This window comes from Pocillopora verrucosa, chromosome 7 (genome assembly GCF_036669915.1).
Source record: "Pocillopora verrucosa isolate sample1 chromosome 7, ASM3666991v2, whole genome shotgun sequence".
NCBI lineage: Eukaryota > Metazoa > Cnidaria > Anthozoa > Scleractinia > Pocilloporidae > Pocillopora > Pocillopora verrucosa.
Window position 1 is genome coordinate 10013190 of NC_089318.1, and position 22190 is coordinate 10035379.

At 39.8% G+C, this 22190-nt stretch overlaps 1 protein-coding gene and 1 long non-coding RNA gene across 6 annotated transcripts; one reads left to right on the forward strand and one right to left on the reverse strand.

Annotated features, from left to right (window-relative positions):
• Window positions 1-492: 492 nt before the first annotated feature.
• Window positions 493-20623, reverse strand: LOC131770721 (lethal(3)malignant brain tumor-like protein 4). 5 transcript variants are annotated; one of them, XM_066170416.1, is made up of 20 exons: window positions 20464-20623; window positions 19447-19514; window positions 13258-13365; window positions 10958-11093; window positions 9915-10166; window positions 9504-9662; window positions 8827-9101; window positions 8183-8324; window positions 7576-7664; window positions 6534-6786; window positions 5969-6051; window positions 5286-5517; window positions 4791-4873; window positions 4350-4575; window positions 3981-4217; window positions 3526-3619; window positions 2913-3068; window positions 2394-2440; window positions 1811-2037; window positions 493-1043 (listed from the first exon to the last, which is right to left on the reverse strand). In XM_066170416.1, the coding sequence occupies exons 3-20, from the start codon at window positions 13333-13335 to the stop codon at window positions 933-935; spliced, it is 2880 nt and encodes a 959-aa protein (XP_066026513.1). In that variant the 5' UTR covers window positions 13336-13365; window positions 19447-19514; window positions 20464-20623; the 3' UTR covers window positions 493-932. The 5 variants fall into 5 exon arrangements, with proteins under 5 accessions (XP_066026513.1, XP_066026511.1, XP_066026510.1 ...); XM_066170414.1 differs by lacking the exon at window positions 19447-19514; XM_066170413.1 differs by lacking the exons at window positions 19447-19514; window positions 20464-20623 and adding an exon at window positions 14938-15031 and having other exon boundaries at window positions 3526-3616.
• Window positions 14880-16928, forward strand: LOC131770723 (uncharacterized). Its single transcript, XR_009339128.2, has 3 exons — window positions 14880-15082; window positions 15629-15729; window positions 16816-16928. It is a non-coding gene; the product is annotated as an uncharacterized lncRNA (long non-coding RNA).
• Window positions 20624-22190: the final 1567 nt, after the last annotated feature.

Here is a 22190-nt window from a genome sequence, read left to right on the forward strand (position 1 = left end):
GAAAAGATACTAAATTGCATTCAACAGTGCTTCATTGCGCACATACGAAAGATAGCAGTTGTTTTTTATTTTTCACTTATTAGAAGTTTTGGCGTGTACTATCACTAATTATTTTCACTCGTCATTAGTGAGGAACAACTTGTAAAAATACTGGACGATACTCTACGCCAAAGCGTCTAACAAGATATACACCCGTATCCCACTCTTCCACCTCGAGGACGGTTGGCCCTCGCTTCCCGCTCTTTTGTCGTGAAATAATGCAGATTAACGATTAAGGAATGTCTGCTTTTCTGTATTTCTTTCCCACTTCCCGGCCTGTCATCTCCTGTCTCCCAACCCTACCGTCCTTTTTCCTCCCGAGGTCTCACCCATCTGTCCCTCTTCCCTCAGCGAACTTGAAGGGACTATTAATCTTTTATTTTTTTTTTCGCACTGTGACGACAATGTTTAGTTATCTCCTGCTTACTAGGGCATAAGTCCATCAAAACACAATAAGACCAAAAGTTAAATTTTAATAGAAATCTCTGTGAGGATTATTCCTACACGCTGAACTCCCAGCAATTTTTAGAGAGAGCCCCATCTTCCTTGGTCTAAATCTACCATAGCATGTATTTAATATGTGGATGCCAATTTTGATAGTTGAAACGCAAAAAAGGTAAAATCGAACGTAAATTCTCTCCAATGAAGCTAGGTTTATTCGATTTGTTTCTAACTAATGTTTAAAGTAGATCACTTAAAATAGTTTAAAAAATTCTTCCTTGATGCGAGATTTCTCAAGGCTTATTTTTGATTGACGTTTTGATATTATCAAATGAAATTTCATAGGGAAGCCCACCGCTGATTACGTATGTCAGTGCCTGGCTATTCACAGCCGTTAGGGACTGGGGCGAATGAATTGTCTATATTGTATAAAACAGCTAAGAGTGAGTACATCAAAATTTTGGAATGGTGTTGTAGATCTTCAAGGCAGGGCCAAGCTTGATCTTTAAAATGTTCACGATGTCGCTCTGGTTGAGTAAAAGGAAGGCCTCTCCATCGATTTGCTGCAAGAAACAAATAAAAAAGTTGATGGCGCAAGTTATCAGGCCCCGGTTGTTCGAAGGTTGGATAACACTATCCACTGGATAAAACTCTATACGTTGGTGAACGCTATAAATTTTGCTATCGCTTATCCGCCAGAAGTAATTTACAGAAGCAATTTATCCGTTGGATACCGTTATCGGACCTTTCTACAACTGAGCCCAGGCCTTCACGTTTCAGACTCATAATCTAAACATAACCGATTAATTCATACTACGAGTTCTGAGGGTCTAAACACGCTTCGTGACCATGCGCAGAGATAATTTCAGGAGTTGTTCATCTGGAGCGACAAGAAAAGTACCCGTGAAAATCTTCGTCCCTGCGGCATTATTTTGTACTCGACATAAGAAGCACGAATTCGAGGTGGTTTGAATTTATACGCATAATCACAGCCATAAGAATGATTTGCAACGATTTGTAACGATTTGTTTAGGAAGCAGTGCACACGGTGGAATACACGGAGAAGAGAGGAAAAGGTTTAACTAAAATTAGCACCAGCCGGAAACAGCAGCCTCTGACAGAAACAAATGGGGAACGAAAATCATCAAGCCAGCAAGCCAAGGGCTTAAAAATGAGACACACGACACGGTTTGTTACAAAAGCTTGCTGCAGCAACTTGTCATTCTATGTCTCGGTGTTAGGCCATAAAATCTGCACTTTTATGTCCTTGACCAATTTAATTGAAATTTCTACAAAAGGAAACGCACTTTAGAGAAAGATGAACAATTACCTGTTCAATAAAAATTTTGGCTTGATCTCCACAACCCAGACATGTTACGTGACTGGCAACGTCATTGACATCCCAGCCCATCATTCGCTGACGCTCACTGGACAGTGCAGCGTTGTTATTACGGCTAATGGAAGTCCTGAGCTCGCTTAGAAACGCTGTAGGAAACCCGCTACCGAGAGGCCATGGGAACGAGAACGGTGACACGTGCTGGATGGCTTTATCTGCGACTGAAAAAAAACAAAAGGAACAATCGTTCTCATTACTGATTTACCGTGTTTTGGTTTATTTTAGTTACTAGTTTCGATACAATAATGCACAGTCTAAGGAAATTGTTAACACTCCCGCCAAAGTATCCCAGCGACCAATTAGAACAAAGGTTACATCACCATTAGCCAATAAAAACTCAAAGTGAAAACAAAGAAACTGCTTGAAGCGTGGGAAAACGGGACTTAGCCGCGATTGCTTTAAGTTTTACATCTGATTGGTTAATCCCAGATTACTGTCGACGCTGAATTGAAAATCACTCTATAAGCAGCTCGTCTTGGCTGTGCGAATGTCTAAACTTCCTGTGCGTGAGATTTACCTTTGCATTTGGCAAAGTCGGGCTTTTCCTCCTTGGAGCTAATTCGCCTGAAACGAAAAATTAGTAATGTAAGATAAGTCAAATTTCTCTCAATGACGGCTTCAACATTGCTGATCAAATTTTTCGTCTCAAGTTCGTGAAAAAAGACTTCTTTCTTTATAAAATAGTAGTACTCAGTAGCAACGGCAACAATTTTACCGACTGACTGAAGTGTTTAGGGTAGAACTGTTGCAAAAGTGTCTGAAAATTATTTTTCAAGATTTCCCTCAAAAGGACCAGATAACTGCTCTCCTCTTGATTTTTCCTGAAGGACCCTTTTCCGTCGGTGGAATCTTTTCTTGGATTTTTCTTTTCTTTCTGTAAATGATTTGGGGAAAAAATCCTCTAATTTTCCTTTTTCATAAATTAAATTTAACGAAAAATTCCTCTGCACGATTCTGTTGTTTTACTTCCCCTACCCTAGCCCTAAAACTTAAAAAAATGGTTCCTTTCGCTGAAGAATTTACAAACCTTCCCTACCTGGAGGTACTGCGTGTGCCAATGACATTGGATTCTGGAATGCCTGCGGCAAAACTCTTGTTTGTGGGTGAATGAAGAAAGCTGGGTTTCTTTGCAGTTGGTGATTTTGATAAGGGAGATTTTGATAAATGCTTCACTCGAGGACAACCTGACAGGCTGAAAAGAGTAAGAAAAATGAAAACATAAATACTAAGAAGACCAAACCAAATTGGTGTGATGCGCGACTAGAACGCGTGCACTTTGAGTCTTTTAAAATTTGAAACACATCGTGAGTATTTGTTACAGGTACGATTTTATCGTGTGCGAGTTTTTTAGCTTTTCAGTTTTTTGGTCAAGTCGCTTTTTAGAGGATTGTTCCTTTTGGAATTTAGGAGTTTACCGTGTTTCTATTAGATGGTGGTTTTTTGCTTGTTTTCCGAAGAGGTTCCATGACCGCTCTCGAACAGTTAAGGAAAAACGTTCTAGTTAATCATCCTACAAGAAATCCTGGGAGAAGATCAATCGTAGACCCACCTGTACTCGTTAACATAGAACATGTTTAATGTTAATAAAGTGTAGCGCATGCGCACTTTCGTAAGGCTGTTCGCTGAGTATTTACAGGAAAAGTACTAACGTGTAGTGTGTCTTCCACTGTCCGCTCACGTGGCCGGTCCCGTCACACCCTGGTGTCGGACAGGTCCCATCTCCTTGGTTGGTGGAAATTTCTTCTGAAACAGGAATAGATTTCGATCCTTTAAAACATGACAAATCTTTTTGTTCAATAGCAGCGCAAGATACTGCACAATTGCCAAAAATAGAGAGATGAAAAACAGACTGAACACTTCCGCGTGCGAGGTTCAGAGCCGTTGACGAGCGAGGTCGCCTCAAATACAGAGAATGAAGTGTATTAGGCCAGCGGTCTCTCACTGTGGAGAGTATATCCGAGACCAAAATAATTTTTTCCTGTGTTTTAGCGCTTATTTGAAGCCTTTTTGCGATGCCTTTGTGGCCTACGACATTGCAGGGAATAGGGTTGCTTAGTTTGCCCAAAACTTAGTGAAACTAAACACAATTTAACGAAACCAATACCTTTAATGGCTTTCACCACTGCTAATTTTTGTTTAGAGGCGTAAGACCAATCCGACTCTTCAGTCATGGAATTATTAGAAAGTCGATCGACAAGACACGAGTCCTTGTTCAGGTTCTGCAGAGAGTAGGGGCAGCCAAACGTGCTGTGATGAGTTGAGTACTTCGCGCCTTTCACGTGTCCAATTCCTTTACATCCGGGAGTCGGACACGCCGCGCTTGATATCTTCTCACGCGTCGCTGAAATTACATATGCAACAAAATTAGCTGGAAACGTTCTTTACTTGACGAACAAACTTTAGACCATGCATATTTCGCATTAATCTACCGGCGTTCTATCACAAATGCTGTAATGTATAGCCAACAACTTACTGAGGGGGGTCTCCAAAGGATGACCTGTCTTTTCACACCACCCCACTGGGTAGAGATCCAAGCTGTCAGCCTCAAACCAGTCATCATAAATATCATCCCATCCATCAAAATGTATTCGCAGTCGGTACTCATTTACTTCAGCCACAGTGGCGGCTCGTACTAAGGAGGGATTTCTTTTGTCAACTGCTTCAAGTTTGTGATTGACTTCGAAAATTGGCGGAGCCCGCTGGAAAAGAAATCGATAGAAATTGGTTGAGTTATTTGGGCAAAGGCCTCTGTGGACATATGGAGCCATTTACAACAAGAGCAAAAGATATTAAGGTAAAAGAAAAGGGTAAAGAGTGAGGAGTGAAGTTTGTAAACAGGGTGCGACGGCTCAGATAGCGTTTTTCAGTGACTGAAATTGTTCATTTATCAAGGAATTGTTTAGATCAAACTCACCGTTTTGAAGAAATATGATGGAGCAGCAATGGTTCCTGTGGATTTGAGGTAATCCTCCCAACGAAATGTATGAAACTCGTCGTCTAAATTTGTAAAAATGAATAAATAAATAAAACAGCTTAGTGTATGAAATAACCCAAGAAAGGAGCTACTTCGCGATAACTTTATTTGTTATCTGCAACGACCATGTGAAACTACAAAATGTTAGTTTGGCAGGCAAGAAAAAGAAAAGATTAATGGGATAGACCCAAATGGAGCGTGGATATTTCTTAAGGTGGAGCAGATGGAGACGATTTAAAAATGAGCGACTTTTTAATATTAGGCTGACGAGGTTCCTTTAAGGTACATAACCAGTATTCTGTAGAAAGGATTCGTTACATCTAGTGCGCTTCTTTCCTTTGTGGCCGAAACTAAGCTCTTTAACGACGAGGATGTATAAGTGCCTGACACTCAAATAATCACATGGCATGTTGTTACTAAAGCGTCAATATTTACCGTTGGGTGGGTTAAGATTCCTATTATTCTCCTTACACCACCCCACAGGACGAATGTAAGGGCAGTCATCCCCACACCAGTAGTCATAGGAGTCGTCCCACTCATCAAAGTGAACTAGAAAGTGGTCGCCAATCACATTTGTTACTGTGGCAACGCAGATTAGATCCGGGTTCATTCGATCCACGGCCTCTAGTTTCATACCGTTTTTAAAACCGTGTTTAGTTGGTGAGATCTGAAGAAAATAAGACAAAGGAATACGTCAAGCAATAACTGAGACATGAATTTACTTCTCGGATGACTTGAAGAGATACCGCAATTTTACTATGACGTCGGAGAACAATGACATAAATAAAAAGAAATGTCCTCAATCTCTACTAAATAGTGTAGTGCTAATGGTAAGCACCCTTGGCTGGGAATCTAATGGGTTCGAATCCTAGCCAGTAAATGTGTTGTGCTCTCGCCAGTAAGAGACTTCACTCTCGGAGTGTTTCACTTCATCCACGAGGACAAATAAATACCAGCGATAACGAGGAGAAAAAATGGAAATTCTGTTCCAGGGAAGGGGTGGGTGGGTGGGGGAACCTATTCCATTCAGGTTCAGCATCATCATTCCTAAGTAGTGACTTCAGCATTTGCGACACGTTGAAAGAAACCGCAACATTAGCCTTAAAAGACAAACTTACAGGTTTGAAGAGATTTTCAGGAGCTGCTTTTGCCTCACAAGTCTTCAAATACTTATCCCAGTTGAATTCGGAAGATAACATGCCTAAAAACAGACCAAGGCCTTATAATTAAGCTTCAAAAGATGACTCAATCCAAATGCACGCGTTTACTCAAATCACGTAAAATATCTCCTGCGTATTTCGCTGGTACCAACTGATCTCCTCTCAATCTTAACAGCGTCCAGTGCATATGTGATCAGTTTTGGAAAAGTACAATTAAGTTGTCAGTTTTTGCAAAGGGGGGAGGGGGGGTAGAGCTATGTCCCGACCCCGATTCTCGCTTAGCAACCCCCCTCCTTTTCTGCCTTCTATAAAAAGTTAATCGATGTATATTTCCGATCTGTGGGGTAATGATGTGAGAAATACTAGAACTGTATCCAGTTGTGGTTTTTACTAAATTCATTTGTTGTGTGTTGATAATGACTAACTCCACGACCTAAAAAGAACTACCCAAACTGACTTTGTTTTCTGGAGAGTAGAGGAAAGGACAGCTAAACAATGGAAGTATTTTCAGTTCTCCACTTACTTCGAGGAGGATGAAGTTTTTGACCGTTCTTCTCACACCAGCCAATCGGAAAAATAAATGGTGAGTCGGCGCTGCTCCAGAAGTCATAACTCTCAGACCAACCGTCAAAATGAAGCCTCAATCGGGTGCCCTTTACCCTGACTATGGTACAAACACAAATGTACGACGGGTGCTTTGGGTCGATCGCCTCCAGTTTCATGTCCTGTTCGAATCCGCAAGACGTTTTGTTTTCAAGATCGATAAACGGATTTTCCTGTGAAAACGCGAAAAAGGTAAAGGATTTCAGTCAATGGGGTATTTCTGTATGGCCCTCAGCCTTTTCTGGGTTTTTCAGGGATATCTTACACTGAGTGTCGAAAGTGATTCGGGATGGCACTGGTTTTCTTAACTTTGTTCGGTATTTAACCCAGAAAACTAGCTTCTTTCTCAACTGATCAAATGCCAAATAACAAGCAAACAAAACGTGGCTGTTTTTCCTTTAACTTCCTGTTGGCTCTTTACCATATATCTCATCCTTCTTATTGGCCATCATGATTGCTTTAACTTCCTCTTGGCTCTTTACAATATATCTCTTCTTCCTGATTGGCCATTATGATTACTTTGACTTCCTGTTGGCTCTTTACCGTATATCTCTTCTTCCTGATTGGCCATTATGATTACTTTAACTTCCTATTGGCTCTTTACCATATATCTCTTCTTCCCGACTGGCCATTATGATTACTTTAACTTCCTATTGGCTCTTTACCATATATCTCTTCTTCCTGATTGGCCATTATGATTACTTTAACTTCCTATTGGCTCTTTACCATATATCTCTTCTTCCTGACTGGCCATTATGATTACTTTGGTTTTACAACAATTAATCGATAAAGCATTCTTACCTCCTTGACCAGTTCTCGTATTTCTTTATTTAAACAAAAGTAAATCGTTTGTGTTAAAAAAGGGTTTCTCTCACGTTGGATGATATTGCACACCAACAATATCTCAAGGTACAACAACTGGCCGGGAACACTTCGTGTGAAAAAAGGAAATTGACACAAACCTGAAGAAATACACTGGTTGGAACAGGTTTTGAACCACAAGCTGCTAGATAATCTGCCCATACAAAAGGTTTGGTTGAGTCATACGGAACTGCAAAACAACAGTAATAGTATTTTAGAGCCTTTTAATTAGATGATTATCTAATTCAGAAGAAAAATTATCGAAATTTCAGTGGAGATGAGTATAAAAATACAATTGCAAGAGCTACAGAGAGACGTTCAAGTTTAGTTGACCCAGGACAGACTCAGTTGTAAGTCAGTCTGGGTAGATTTTGTTTCAAGCAATTTTGAATTGATTGTGGAAAGAAATATGAGATTGCTCTGGTTTTAATCAACGTTACTGACGAACCAATTAAGAGCCAGCCCTTAAACCAATCAAGACCAATCGAGATTTGGCGGCTTGCGTTATCCTGCGCCCCGCGTGTTTTGCTCTTGGCTCTTATTGGCTATTTATGATATTTTCCTCAGATCTGATTGGCCTTTGACATTACTTTGGTCTCGGCTTGTTTACGGCAGTGAATCAAGACTTGGCTCTTGCTACAACAGTTTGAAATTCCCTGGTTGGTAGCAACCTGAAATTTCAAAGTGTTCTTATCAATTATCACTCACCGTCTTCGCCCTTCATGAGATCTGTTGTGTTTAAGGAGGCTTTCTTAAACTTCAACTTGTTTTTCATTCGTTTTCTTTTAACTTTAAACGTCCGGCGAGCTCCCAACATTTCTTGGTCATTCTCTGGTGTAGGTGATGTCTCCTAAAATTGAAAGAAACAAACGTCCGGTTTTCATTAACCGCAAGAACTCGAGCAATTCGATCAGTAGGTGATTAAGTGATCCACATACAAAGTTTCGCCTCCTATCGCCCCACTGACCGTATGTGGGAGAGTGAAAAAAAATTCCATGAAGTTTGTCCGACAACCAAAATTTTACTCTGGATAATTACAGAAAAAAAATGCTGCAAATAGACTTTTCGTAGAAAACGACTATTGCGAGGAGTTAGAAGTCGATCATGGGAGACATTCGGAAAAAAATTCCAAACCAAAATATATCACTACAACTAGTCCCACCGACCTCATAATTTTCCTTCATTTTTATCGCCAGACTAACCTAACAACGCGAGAGAGAAGGCGTTGGGGAACATAACATTTAATGGGGATGGCCTTCGTCCAACTAGACTGTGGTCGGCTTTCTATATTTTTTCAACAAACTGACAATATAATCCAAACTTCTTCTCATGCAGGGCCTGGAGATACTCACATTTTGCAAATCCCCATCATGAGGCGACAAAGCTTGATTCTTAGATTTATCTTTCTTTTTCCTTTTGACGATCTTGCCGTCCACTGTTTTAGCATGTCGAACGTATTCCCGCCCTTTGTTTCGTCTACCGGTGTACACGCCCACACAAGACAGACTGCAAAACCTTCCAGAGGCGGAGAATTCATGAGGCAGGCCGTATTTCCCACAGACTTCACAACACAGAATGCTACTGGTGTCCGGAGATATTGACGAGGAATTCGGGCTTTTCCCAGAAACTGTTTTTCGTAAGAAAAAAGAAAAGGCTGATTTTTCTAGGCAGGTTTTAGGCATGGTATCGAAAAATAAATTCCAGTCAGCAATTTCCTCGAAAAACTAACCATGCTAAAAACGGTTTACGTTGGATCAGAGCAGCTTTCAACTGAATAGCAATCAATACAACGGTTAACCTCATCATTAAACAATGAACTCAAGTAAAAACAGGCAACTTGCTTGAAGCGTTGGAAAACGCGAGTGGCCGAGTCGGGATTGGTTTTAGTTTTTCCATCTGATCGGTTGAGATGGTGGCGCGAGTTTTCTTGAACTCAGTAACAGGGCAAAGTGAAGAAATCCTGGATCACTTAGGACACGTAATTAAAAGATTCCTTCAACAATGAAATGTACATTTTTTATCTTGTTACCTTTGCTTTTCTTGCTCTTTTTGTTGCTTTCTCTCTCATCCGTGCTTGTCTTGCGGTGTTGCGTGGGTGTGCTCCACTCGTATTCGCCTTTGTCTGTTTCTATGGTGCTGATAATCTCCAGAGTTCCAAACTCAGTCAGTTTGAACTTCAGGTTGCTTCCTAAAAACACCACAGGGACAACTATGTAAGTACTGCGTAAACGGACAATTACAGGACTCAGAGGGGTGGAGGGGCGCCTGGAGAAACATATCCTAAACATTTTATTAAAACCTCCTCCTTTTGGAAGTTGTAGCATTCTTGCCGAGTGCCTCAGAGTTCAATTTTTCCGAGTTTACTTGTGTCAATAGCATGACTACATCATCTTTCGCAACTCTTAGACTGGAATTGACTTGTGACGGCATATGACTGTACCTGGTAAAGTGGCAATTCCGTCTTTCCAATCTAAAGCTCCAAATGGATCGTCAACAACATCCTCAGTTTTCACCTCAGTCTTCTTCGTGTCATTATTGTTGTCATTGTCAACTGATTGCTTAGTAACAGCGTCATTCAAGTCGCTACTATCATTTACAGAAGGCTTCTTGTCTTCAGTGACATCAGAAGGCAGAAACAACGGAGGTGGTGTACTTCGTTGCGGGAAAGGTTCTGACCTTATCACCAGGTTTTCTGCGTAGAATCAGGCATATATGTTTAATGTCTCACTAAATAGATTTAAACAGCTAGTTTTATATGATAAAATGCTCATTGACTGAGTTTGGTTGGGCTGGACGGGAAAATACTACGACTTTAGGTTGAGTGAGGAGCGACGGAAGTATGGCAACCACTTTTTTACGTTAAAATTGTGTCGTTGTCACGGGAAACTGACTGCGTTCCCAGTGATGATATGATTATTGGCCTCTTTCAGCGGGCTTTCACCTTTGACGGTTGGTGACGCACGGCTCTTAAGATTGGGTTGCCTCTGGAAACGAGGAAGGTTTCCGGTGACAACACCGTAATTTTTTACTTATTAAATATACTTTTTTTTTACTAGGCGGGCCGAAATCTTAAGTCTTCGAATCCGACCGGCTAATTGCATGCTGGTAGCCGAGTCAGTGTTTAACAAATGAACCACGGTCCGGAGTTTTTCTAGCAAACCATCGAAAAAAAAGTAAATTTACCGGTCGGTCTAAATCTCCCAAACGGACCTCACGCCCGGTAAATAACAGATCTGTAAAAGAGAATATTCTCTTGATATGTATCGAAAGAAAAAAGAACGAACATTTCTGTTTTCGACGCTATTAATTCAAGACATTGCTTTTAATGATGTTAATTGTTTAAAAAGAGATATCTTTCAGTGGTATTTTAGTCCACACGAAAATAAGTACGCTACGCGAGCCTATGATTAATCTCGCCCTTCGTCTGTGTACGACCGGAACGATAATAATTTTGCAAAGCTCTTGATGGTGAATATTTATTACCATTTGTGGATCGATCCTGTTCTGTTTGTTTGTCCTCTTCGCCCTCAATTTTCACTTTCTTCGCGGGTGGCCCATAAGACATTCCTATGAAGGGATTTTTCTGCAGTTCACCATTTGAAATTTCTCCATAAATCCACTATTGAGAAAAAGAACGAAGTTAATAACAACAGTTGGTGTAAAAATTCGTGGGTGCAATTGTTGAATAGATGATTTATACAAGAAAAAAAAAAAGATTCAATTATTTAGATCACTTTTGGTTTTTGAAGTTCGTTTTTTTCACACCGAAAGCATCTTTGCGCAAATTTTACTCCGTATACCGTAAAATTTTATTTATTAAATATATGAACCGTTCTTGATCCGCAGACACACACACAAGAAAAAAAACAGAACAACAACAACAACAATAAACAGGAAAATCTCTTGTTCTTTAGCATTTCGCCCATTAACCAAATATATTTGCTGCCTGATGTTATATATACTCCAACTCCTGAATGCGTCATTTCAATACTGCAACATCTACAGAATATTTATTGTGGACACCTCTTCGCCCAGAAGTAATTAATCACAAAACTATCTATGTACTACCGTATACTTTTTTCATTCTCTGATTAGGGACCAAAAAAAAATACATAAGAAAAATAACACAAAACGAAAAAAAGGCGGCGTCGAACGAATTCGTGGATGCTTGCTACTTTTTGGCCCAAATCCGTAGATCCGGCGAGGATTCATAAGCCACCCAAGAATGAAAAGGAAAATTAGCTTTTGAAAAGGTCGTTCACAGCACTTGCGTGACGATTGAGATTAAGTATTAAATTTAATATCAGAAAAAAAAACAGCTTCGACATGTGGAGACAGATTGACCTTTAGAGTGTGTTTAACCTCCTCGCTGACTGAAAGCTTGGGCAAAGCTAGTTATTTCGTTCGCCGGAACAGGCGTTCGGAATCGGTCTCTGTGGTTTTTCTCTTCTATTTTGCTTGGAACTGACTATCGTTTATCAGTAAACGTTTACGGTATGAAACAAAAGTATACACTTGTGCGATAAGAAGGAAATAATCACGGTCAAAAGTCATTTGTCGATAATCATGAAATCGCTTCGATTCAAGTCTTGTGAGGAAGTAAAAATTTGTTTATGTCCGGCCGAAATCAGTGGTTGCGAACCTTGATGAGTTTTGTTAATTTTCATTTGAAAAAGAAACATCCCACAGCACGATATTAAAAAACTAGAATTGAAAACAGTTTCTTCCCTTGAAAAGATCTCTGGTAGCAATTATTACACTCTAACTGAATATCGATTTCGAGAATCCATATTGCTAACGATCGGCGAAAGAATATCAAATCGAGATGTTACCAAAAAGCCGCTATGATTTTTTAAATGAAGAACAAACAAAACTGAGATAAAAACAGTTTGTTAATTTTTTCTCAAATCAATCGTCACGTTATTTGCCAGGACGATCCAGAAACAAGGAATGAAGTGAGGCGGTGTCCGTTTTCCTGTTTCGCGTTGAGCGAGAATAATTTTTTCATGACGTCAATTTCGGACTTTGGTCTATTTAACTGTTACAATGAACAAAAAAGAAGTAAAACAAATGACAGAAAAGCCTTCAAAGAAAATGCCACGATGTGCGACCCTTGCAGGATGAGGTCGACTGCTTTTGTCATGATCATCTCAGCCTAGTGTGAAATGTGAAAACAAATCCGCTTTGGGCAACACACAGAAAAGCAGTAATAATATTTCTTTTCGAAATCGTAAATCATTAAAAACTCTAATGGACGCCTGGGAAAAGGGTAGCGCTCTCGAATGTTTCGCCTTCCACGAAGGAAAAAAAGACTTAGAACAAACAAAAGTAGCTAAATGGCATCAAAATGTTATGAAATCAATTCATAAATTAAAAGCTATTTTGGGAACCAACCGCGAAGCAACACGGAAAGCGTGAAAAGCTTCGTCTTTCCGGCCGTACACAAAACTTAACAAGATCCATCGAAGCCTAGACGTGAAATACCGACGGAGCCAAATGCTTTTGAATGACCGATATAGCGTGAGTGTAATTTCCTTCCATCACGCTGATCTATACGCTTGAGGTGTTTCAATGTCTGAATATTCAATAACCTTTGGGTTCAGACACTTTCGGTTTGGAAAAACGACTTTATAGGGCTTGAATTTCCTGCTTAATCACATTTTTCAACAAGATGAAGGGTTGATTAGGTTTTTCGAAACTTTTGCTCGAAAATGAAAGATTTCTTGCGAAATCTTAACGCAGAAAACCGAAAGGATCGCGTTGTAGCGCGTGAAATACTTGACCTCGTTTCCATGTGAAGACTTGTTTTGCTTCTTTGGTTCTTCAGCTCCATTGTGCTTTGTTATATCTTCACAAGACATGTTGCTTGTTCCTCCTCCTGTAAATATCGCCTACAATAAAGAGAAGAGATGGCAAGCGAGTTAGTACGCGACAAGTCCTCCTTAAAAATAAACAAGCGCTGAAAAAGAAGAGACCCCGTTGAAAACTGAACTGCCGGGTGTTAAGTGTGCGCTAATATAGAAAACACAACTCACTTTTAAGTTGGCCAGAAAAAAACCGAAAGTTCAAACTCGAGTAAACGAAACGCGAAGAAAATCTAACCCCGCTTAAAGTTCATCAAGAGTTTTGAACGATGTCGAGAAAAGTGCCGAGAAAAACTGCAGTTTGGAAGTTTGGCGTTCAGTGCAAGGCCACTCCACGCAGAAATGCAAAAAAATTGTTCATCCGATACGAAATGTCTGTCAATCATTCACTTACAAACAAAAGCCCACGTGATAAGAGTTATTGTTATGCAAAATGCCTGGAATCTTCGAAGCGCTGGCGGAGTTATTTGAATAAACGTTGAATTTAAATCAAAATAAAGATATCGGTAACTACCTGCTTGGATCAGTGGCTTTCTTCTTTTAATGAAGAGGGTAGAAAGTGTTTAAACACTAGTTGTTGATGGCTTGATGTGAGCGCTATTCTAAGTTATCCTCGCCTAACGGGAAGTTGAGCTTGAAATTTAATCTGGGGAACGATTATTCAGATTAAAATAAAACCGCAGAGAAAATAATTCGCAACATTGGACAGAAGATGATGAAGCAAAATAATTCCTTACATAACTTTTCAGCTTATTTCCTTTCCCACTTTATTACGACTCGTTTTCCAATTACATAGGAAAACCAAAAGAAGAAAACGCTGCCATGAAAACCAAGTGTGTTTCTGTGACCTAGAAATGCTCAATTGTTTTTCGTTTTCATTGCGCGTTCTTGAAAAAGAAGAATTTTAATTACTCTAAACTGTCGTTGGACCTTTGACATCAAAAGCGACTCTGTTTTTCAAAGGATTTTTTTTAATTTAAAAAGAAAAGGGAAATATTGCAAACCCACAAAGATTGTTCAGATTCGCTGAGCTTTTCTTACAGACGAAAACGGGTTTGAGGGAAGTTTCAGACAAAGCGGAAAAATAGAAACCAAACAACCTCCCGCGGGAGAAGAATTCACGCCACCAACCTACAGAGCGTTTAAAAATGATGAATTGTTTTTCTTATCTGCTTCTTTTTGGTGACGTGTTGAATTGGAGCGACTAGCCACACAGCCTCAAGGACGGTAGATTTTCGAGAAGGAAACAGATGTTGAAAATTCCTATTTGCATCTTATGCCAAATAACCAGAAACTCAATAAAAAAATTCAAAATCATGATATGGTTGTGTAAGTTATCTCGTGTGGATCTCTCCCACTGAATGAAAGGTTTACTCTAAATGGTTGTTGCGTTTTCGAATTTCCTCGTTATCAAACTGAAGAAAAAAGGAAGTTTCCTCAGTGAAAGCGAAAACAAGTTGCTATAGCGGTTTAAACGTGGCTACTTAATTAAAGGGTAGATTGAAGACTCGTCGTAAGTTAAGTAAATTATTCACATTCGTTTTGCTTGTGAATATCGCCGCTGTCTGGTATTTTCTAGCCTAAATGATTCGAACTTACCCCGTCGTTTTTGGAATGCGTTCCCTGTCGTTGTAATTTTTGAAACATAGAAAGGAAATGCGATTACGTTGAGGTTTTTAACCAGGAAACTGTTCAAAAAGCGAGGAATGTTATCGGGAATAACATAGTGGAAAGCGCTCAAGGGGTAAGTCATGAATTTTAAATTAGAAGTCGAATAATTCTGGCGAGACCTAAAATGCTGTGATCAATTATCAGCTTTATGCGTTCAGGTTTAGTTACTAAAACCATTTAAATCTGTTTTGATGGATATGACTATGCTATTTATTAAAAGCCATCTCAAGTTCAGCTTCCCACGGCCGTGTAATGATTGTTGATAGGTACCTTTCAAAATGAAACATAAAACGATGTGTTGTAGGTTTTGTTAGCTTTACATTTTCATTGATGGGCAATGCTTTTCTCTTTTTCAAGGGAAATACAAATTGAAACCAACTCATCAAAATGATTGGAAAATAATCAATTAGAAAATCAGGAAGGTTGATGAGCGTTAGAGACTTTGTTTCATTTTATTTCACTTATTTTTGTTTTGCTTTGTTTTTTTCATTAAAACGGCGTACTTCAGCCGATAAAGTTGATAGTGCACGTCCAATATAGAGCAGTCAAGAAGCCAAGTTTTTTAAACGATATTAAACAGGGATGCTTAATCATAAATCTGCTAAAAAAATTTTCAAAGGGCCGGAAACTCTTACATAGGAGAGCCCGCTTCCAAGTGTCAATATGACGTAAATCTGTCTACTGGGCAGCACAGACGAGCAGGGGTAGGCGGTCTTACAGGTAAGCGTGATGTATTTTACCATCGACTCATTCAGGCGACATTTTGTCGAAGTTTTGTGGAGAGAAGCCAAAAGATTTTACCAGTTGAGAGAGTTGGCGGCCCCCTTCAGATTTTCAAACAAGAGTGTTCGCATTTATCAATCATAGTTTCGTTTCGGTTTGTAAGTTGAGGCGAGGCCTTTTACTCAAAATTTCAAAGTATAGTGTTTGCACTATGGCAAAAATTTAACCAGAGATAGAGACATACTTAATAGGAGCTTTTTTTTGTCGCCGGAAGTGGCGCTGCACCACCTTATGTATTTGCTGTCTGTGAAGAGTCGTGGAAAAAAAAAGAACTTGAAAAAAAAAGCAACAGTTTCTTTCCGCAACAGCGAATTTGACGTTTTTGTTTCAAAACAGTCAAAATAGCCGTTAGAATCCAAAAAAAATTGTGATTTTTATAACTAAAATGTATAATCTCCTCCTCGACGGGGTCCCCCCCCCCCTCTCAGAAGAAGTAAGGGGCTGGTTCTCAGGCACCGTCTGTTTCCTGATCAGTAAGGATTAGTACATCACCAAAGGAAACATCTTGTGAATTTTCATGACTCGGTTTAGTAGGTGTAGTGCGAGTAATATCGTTTGATAACAAAAGAAGTATTAAGTGTTCCTTCGGGCTCCTGGGAGAAACTGTTCAGCTCTGAATTCCATCGACCGTCTGTTTACTTTTTGCAACGAAAACTTACGCTTTTCATGTCAAATTTTGGTAGATTTGCCGGGAAAAGAGGCGTAAGTATCGTTCATTGGTGACTTCATCAGCGTTTGCTGAAACCTAAGCAACCATGATATATTTGTATATTTTATGTTGCGTAAGTGTTTCTTCGTCGAATCTCCTCATAGAAAGTGGCTGTCCTCAACGTGGCACTGTATTTTGCATCTTGAGCTCTATTTGTGAAAATTCTCTAAAGATCATTTTTGACAGAATATTTTCTCTTTCTGGGAATGTACTCAAATTGCTTTAAGTTTTGCGCAAGGAAGTTAAAACTTGCTAAGCGTCTATCCCTGATTTCCGATGATTGAAATTCTTTCCGGTTTGTGTTTTTGTTTCAGATGACACAACAACAACAGCAGCAAACACCCCGAGTTCAACAGGCTTTACATATCTAACCGCATTTTGATAAAAACCATACTTTTTTTGCATCGTTAGAATGACTTTTTGATCGTGAAGTCTGATCTTCCGGTTGAAGGTAGTCCTGAGAAGGACTGTTGTCGGTAGAGGTGAAGTTTCGACGACTTGAGCGGAAGTCACTTGACTCTGATGATAACTTCCGCTCAGGTTGTCGACTCGTCAGTTACCACTTTCGACAACAGTCCCTCTCAGAACTACTCTATTACTATTACAGACCTCTAGCTCTATCACTCCCGGGTTCAAACCATTTACTGAATACTGTTTCTAGTGCTCGGCTTTGAACATCTCTAAATATAAGCAAGATTCGAACAAATGCAATGTAATATGATGTACTGAGTTTGTTAACGTGGAATTTTAGTTGCATGAAAAGTTGAACCCCGATAACGCAAACCCTCGATAACTCGAATTCCCCGCTAACTCGAAGCAAAACTGATTTCCCTTAGATTTGCCCCATATATTTACTGTAATTTTAACCCCAATGGCTCGAAACCCCGATAACTCGTGGCGATTTTTACTTCCCTTCAAGTATTTTTCTTTGTAATTTTACCCTCGATAACTCAGTCGATTTTCACTTTTGCGGACTAATGAGCCATAACATTTTGAACCGGTAGATTACATTTAATCTCATTTATATATTACGAAAAATTGACCTTTGTCGATATCACACGTTTGTATGTTCGTATACAAACAGTTTTGACAGTTCTTCCCGGCGAAGAGAAATAATAGATGACGCGTAATCTGGAGTCGACCTGTCGTTTGTCATTACTTGTCAATCTTGCCCAGTTCATTCTTGAGAACAATAACATGTTTCTTCTTCCCCTCAAAATTGAATAAGCAAAACTGATTTCCCCTAGATTTGCCTCATACTTTTACTGTTATTTTAACCCCTATAACTCGAAACTCCGATAACTTGAAGTAATTTCAATTTCCCTTAGCAATTTGAGTTGGGAGCTGTCACATCCCGGGCGTCGAACCGGGAAGGAAAAAATAGTCCGAAATATGAATAGTCAACGGTGAAACAATTTTAATACTTCATATAGAAAGAGATCATTTGTAGTTGCAGAAAACAATCGTGTTGTAAAGCCGAAATATTTCCAAGTTACATTTCTCAAATTAAAAAGTTAAATAATTTTCCAAAAGCTTTGACAGTGACAATACTTTTCACTTCTATAATAACCAACAGAGGCATCTGGAAAGGCATCGGTGACACCGGGAAAGGTATCAAGAAGAATGATATTTACGGTTTTTAACTTGCTGTGTGACGAAAAAAAAAGTATCTTGACCGGCTTCCGCTTGTTTAAGGCATTAATCACAGTTGGCTTGCTTTCCACTTGAATTTTGTAATCTTGACTGTTTTTTCCGGAAAATGAGAAGCTAAGCAACTCAACAAAAATGTAGTTCTCGATTTTTACATTTTTTGAGCCTTTAATAAGTTTGTATCCACCCATTAAAGCATGTATGTAAAGTCAACACTTTTGAAAAAATTGCTTAACTTTTTATGTCGCGAAGTATACTGTTAACAGTGAAAGATGTTTTTCGTCTCTTCACAAGTGTGGGACAAAGAGAAAATTCTGAGCCGCCACGAGGAATCGAACCTCAGACCTACAGATTCCGCGCTCCGATGCTCTACCACTGAGCCACAGAGACTCTACGGAGAGCGAGGTCTATTGCGAAGTTCATATGACGCGCGTCCTGCATACTGCTAGGATCAGCAATGTCGATAGCGTCATGTTTGTGAATAGATTAAGAGAGATGGTAAGGTTTTGAGCTCGGTAAAGAAATAGAGAAATATTTTTCTCTTTGTCCCACGCTCGTGACAAGACGAAAAACATCTTTCTTTATTTCTTCACCGAGCTCAAAACTTACCATTTCTCTTATTCTATATAATGTTATCATTTTATGATTTATAACACAATTATTTACTGGAGCAACAAACGTTTTGTTTCTACATGTGATACTACAACTATTTCATCGATGACGACTCATATTTCGGACATTTTTTCTTCTCCGGCTCGTCGCCCGTGATGTAGTAATATCGGGGTTCAGCTGTAGCGAAAAAAATTGGGGAAGCTTGGAACGAGATGGAAATTCCTTCGAACGATCTTTCCACCCTTTAGTTTCTGTGACAAGGTATCTGTTTTTCATACTGCGCACGGCTTTGTATGGTGCATAAAACGAGACAATTTTTGACCAGGAAACCAGAAATTCGACGAATATTTATGACTGTGGCTAGAGTGAACATGCAGAACACGTATCTGGCCGAGGCATGTAGCAAAGAAGAGATGTGCCAAAACTTTATAAGGCCAAGGACGCGTGTCATATATGCACTTCGTAATAAGCACTGCTCATTACGCATCGGAGCGCAGAATTCGAAGGTCTTTGGTTCGATTCCTCCTTGGAACTCAGAATTTTTTTCTTTGTCCCACGCTGGTGACAAGACGAAAACCATCTTTCTCTAATTTTTGGGTTTATTCCATCTTTTTATGTGAAAAGTAGTCAGTTACATGGGTGATAAAGTTGAAGATTGTTTATACTTTTCGCTCTTTTTTTACCTTGACAATCTTTCTGTTTGAACTCCACCAGAGATGAAGTGTATCTTTCTCAATCCTGTTGTGAGACTCTGAAACAATCAAAGTCTCACATTAATGCAAGTGAAATGCCTATGGGTCCCAAAGGGCCAAAGCCCTCTTTTGCTTGTAACTCTTTACAGTGACCAATTTACATCATCAACTCAGTTGATAAAACCAAATTATCTTGTTATACTCCCCCACCGACGCAGCACCTCCGTATCTTCACAACTCTTAACAGTGGCTGATTTACATTATTAACTCAGTTGATAAAACCAAATTACTTTGTCATACTCCCCCACCGACGCAGCACCACAGTTTCTTCAGAAACTTACCCCCTTAACGCAGCATCGCAATTTTCTTTAGAAACACGCAGCACAATAGTTTCTTTAGAAACTTACCCCTTCAGTCATTTACTTGCATGTGCTATTTTCTGAGTGGAGGACTCAAGGGAATACCTCTATTTGTCTTTTGTACATTATGCGTACCTAATCACGTCAATAGGGCAAAATTTGAAAGAAAGAGTTCTCTAGAGTACAAAGACATGACCAACGTTGGGAAAATAAGGCACACAAGCAAACGAAGTCTATTGTTCTTGGATAAAGGGGGTAAGTTTCTAGAGAAACTGTGGTGCTGCGTCGGTGGGAGAGTATAACAGGGTAATTAAGTAGTATCGACTAAGTTGATGACGTAAATTGGCCACCGCAAAGAGTTTAAAAGCTAACGTTTCGACGCTCGAATTACCCTATTGTTCTTGGAGTTGAGTCAAAATTGCGGATCTGAGATGCTTGTAGCTCAGGGTTCTGATTAATCTCTGCTCTTACAAGGATCTTGGATACGAATCCCGAGGGAGCGTGTATGGGCGCCCATAAGCGTGCCCTGACCATGTTCCTAGACCCGCATGGGTGTCAAATTCGGTTTACGCCACGTACCACGCACCATGGTAAAACCGGCGTAAAAAGTTTCAAGATGAAAAGGGATTACGTGCCTTGGAAGTCTTACCTCTTTTGTCATGTTTCACACACGACTACGTACTTCTTAAGGTTGTCATGGCCTCCGGCCTGTTACAGTTTGAATATTGGCTTCTAATCATCGCCTAGCCCGCAGAGCAGGCGTTAATTTGGCGAACGAGTGCTCAGTTTTTTCGTAACGGAAATTTTGCCCGCCATCTTTGATTTTAATGGCCGCGGAAGGCTGGGGAAAGAAATAAATTTGTACTATGGGGGCGGTCGACGGTCAAAAAAATAAATAAATAAATAAATAAGGAGAGGGGTAGGGTGGGGGAGGGGAGATTACGCCTACCCAAAATTATTGTTATTTTGCAAAACTCTGATTGGTGCGGTTAAGCTCCGGCTGTCAATCACAAGCCACATGTGTCTTGGGGGAGAAAGAGAAAGATAGCGAAGATATTACTTCCGCTCTAGCTCGCGATGAAGCACTTACATGTCTTTCGGAATTTAATATGTATCGCGCATTAAAATCGGAATGAAAAGAAGCAATTTCTACGCCTGATATTTCAGGCGTTGGTTCTAACGAAAGAAATTAAGACGGGCGGAAACCTTGGAGCGTGGTTGTTGTTTGTCCGCTTCCACGTGTATTGTTTATGATCAAATGGAATAAGCAGCTTTGATCGGATTAACGGTGGCTTATGCTAGCGGATTGTCATTTGGAAGATAAATATCAAGTCGTATTTGCGCCAGCAGAGAACGTTTTGGCTAAGCCATTTTTTCCCTGATGAAAAAAAAAACAGCCACACCGTTTCACCAGAGTATGCCAGTTTGCATCAAACAAATTGTGGCGGGTAAACCTTCGAGTGCAGTTGTTTGTTGCTCCAAAGTATCGTCTACGATCAAATAAAAGAAAAGAGAAAATTGTGAAATAGATCAACGTCAGCGATACTCAAGGATTTTCATTTGAAAAATATAGAGTGCAGCAAATATCGGCTCATATTTGTGACCGCGGAGGAGGTTTTGCCGAAGCCATTTCTTTCTAGCGGAAAGAAAAAAACTGCCTCACCGTTTTAGTGGGAAAACAGAGCTTCCGGTTTTTAATTTAACTCATTTTTATTGGTTACCTGCCTATTTCCGGAAATGCAGTGAAGCGCAAATAATCAGGGGGTGTATCTCAATGAAGTTAAATGAAATGTTAATGGACGTATTTTTTTGTTCCCATGGGCCGTTTGAAACGTCTTTTTACGAAATTACTGGAGGCCGTTAAGAGAAGAAAAGGAGAACGGCCCCATTAATTTCGTAAAATGACGCTTCAAACGGCCCATGAACGCGAAAAAAATACCACAAATACGTCGATCAACATTTCATTTAACTTGATTGAGATATTCAGATCGAGATGGTCACCGAAATAGTTAAGATGTGCAAGTTTCAGAGCTCTCTTCATAACCCTCATAGATTTTGTTCGTCTCATGTCAACATTTTATCATCACGAACTCATAGTGTGGTCTAACTGTGGCATTTCGCTGCTCCTGTGAACAGAGGTATGAACTGACCTGGTCTAAAACCTACTTCCATCGTTGCTTCTTTGAACACTTTCATGCTCAGTTTGTTTTCACCTGTTCACGCTCATTACGCTTTTTAATCTGACAACATATTGTGAATTTCGTACCGCCCACAAACGCTGATGGAAGCGACAATTACTGACAGTTTGTTTTTATCACATCGTTTTGGAAAGCCTCCTTCTCCTGGATTTTCATTTGAAAAATATAGAGTGCAGCA

Excerpts from the sequence above, each read along its gene's own strand:
- LOC131770721 (XM_059086438.2), bottom strand. The coding sequence starts at position 14,985 with ATGTTTCAAAAATTACAACGACAGGGAACGCATTCCAAAAACGACGGG. Across the intron at positions 6,787-7,575 it reads CAACCAGTGTATTTCTTCAG|GAAAATCCGTTTATCGATCT; the intron begins GTTTGTGTCAAT and ends GCGTTTTCACAG. Across the intron at positions 1,044-1,810 it reads CCAAAATTTTTATTGAACAG|CAAATCGATGGAGAGGCCTT; the intron begins GTAATTGTTCAT and ends TGTTTCTTGCAG.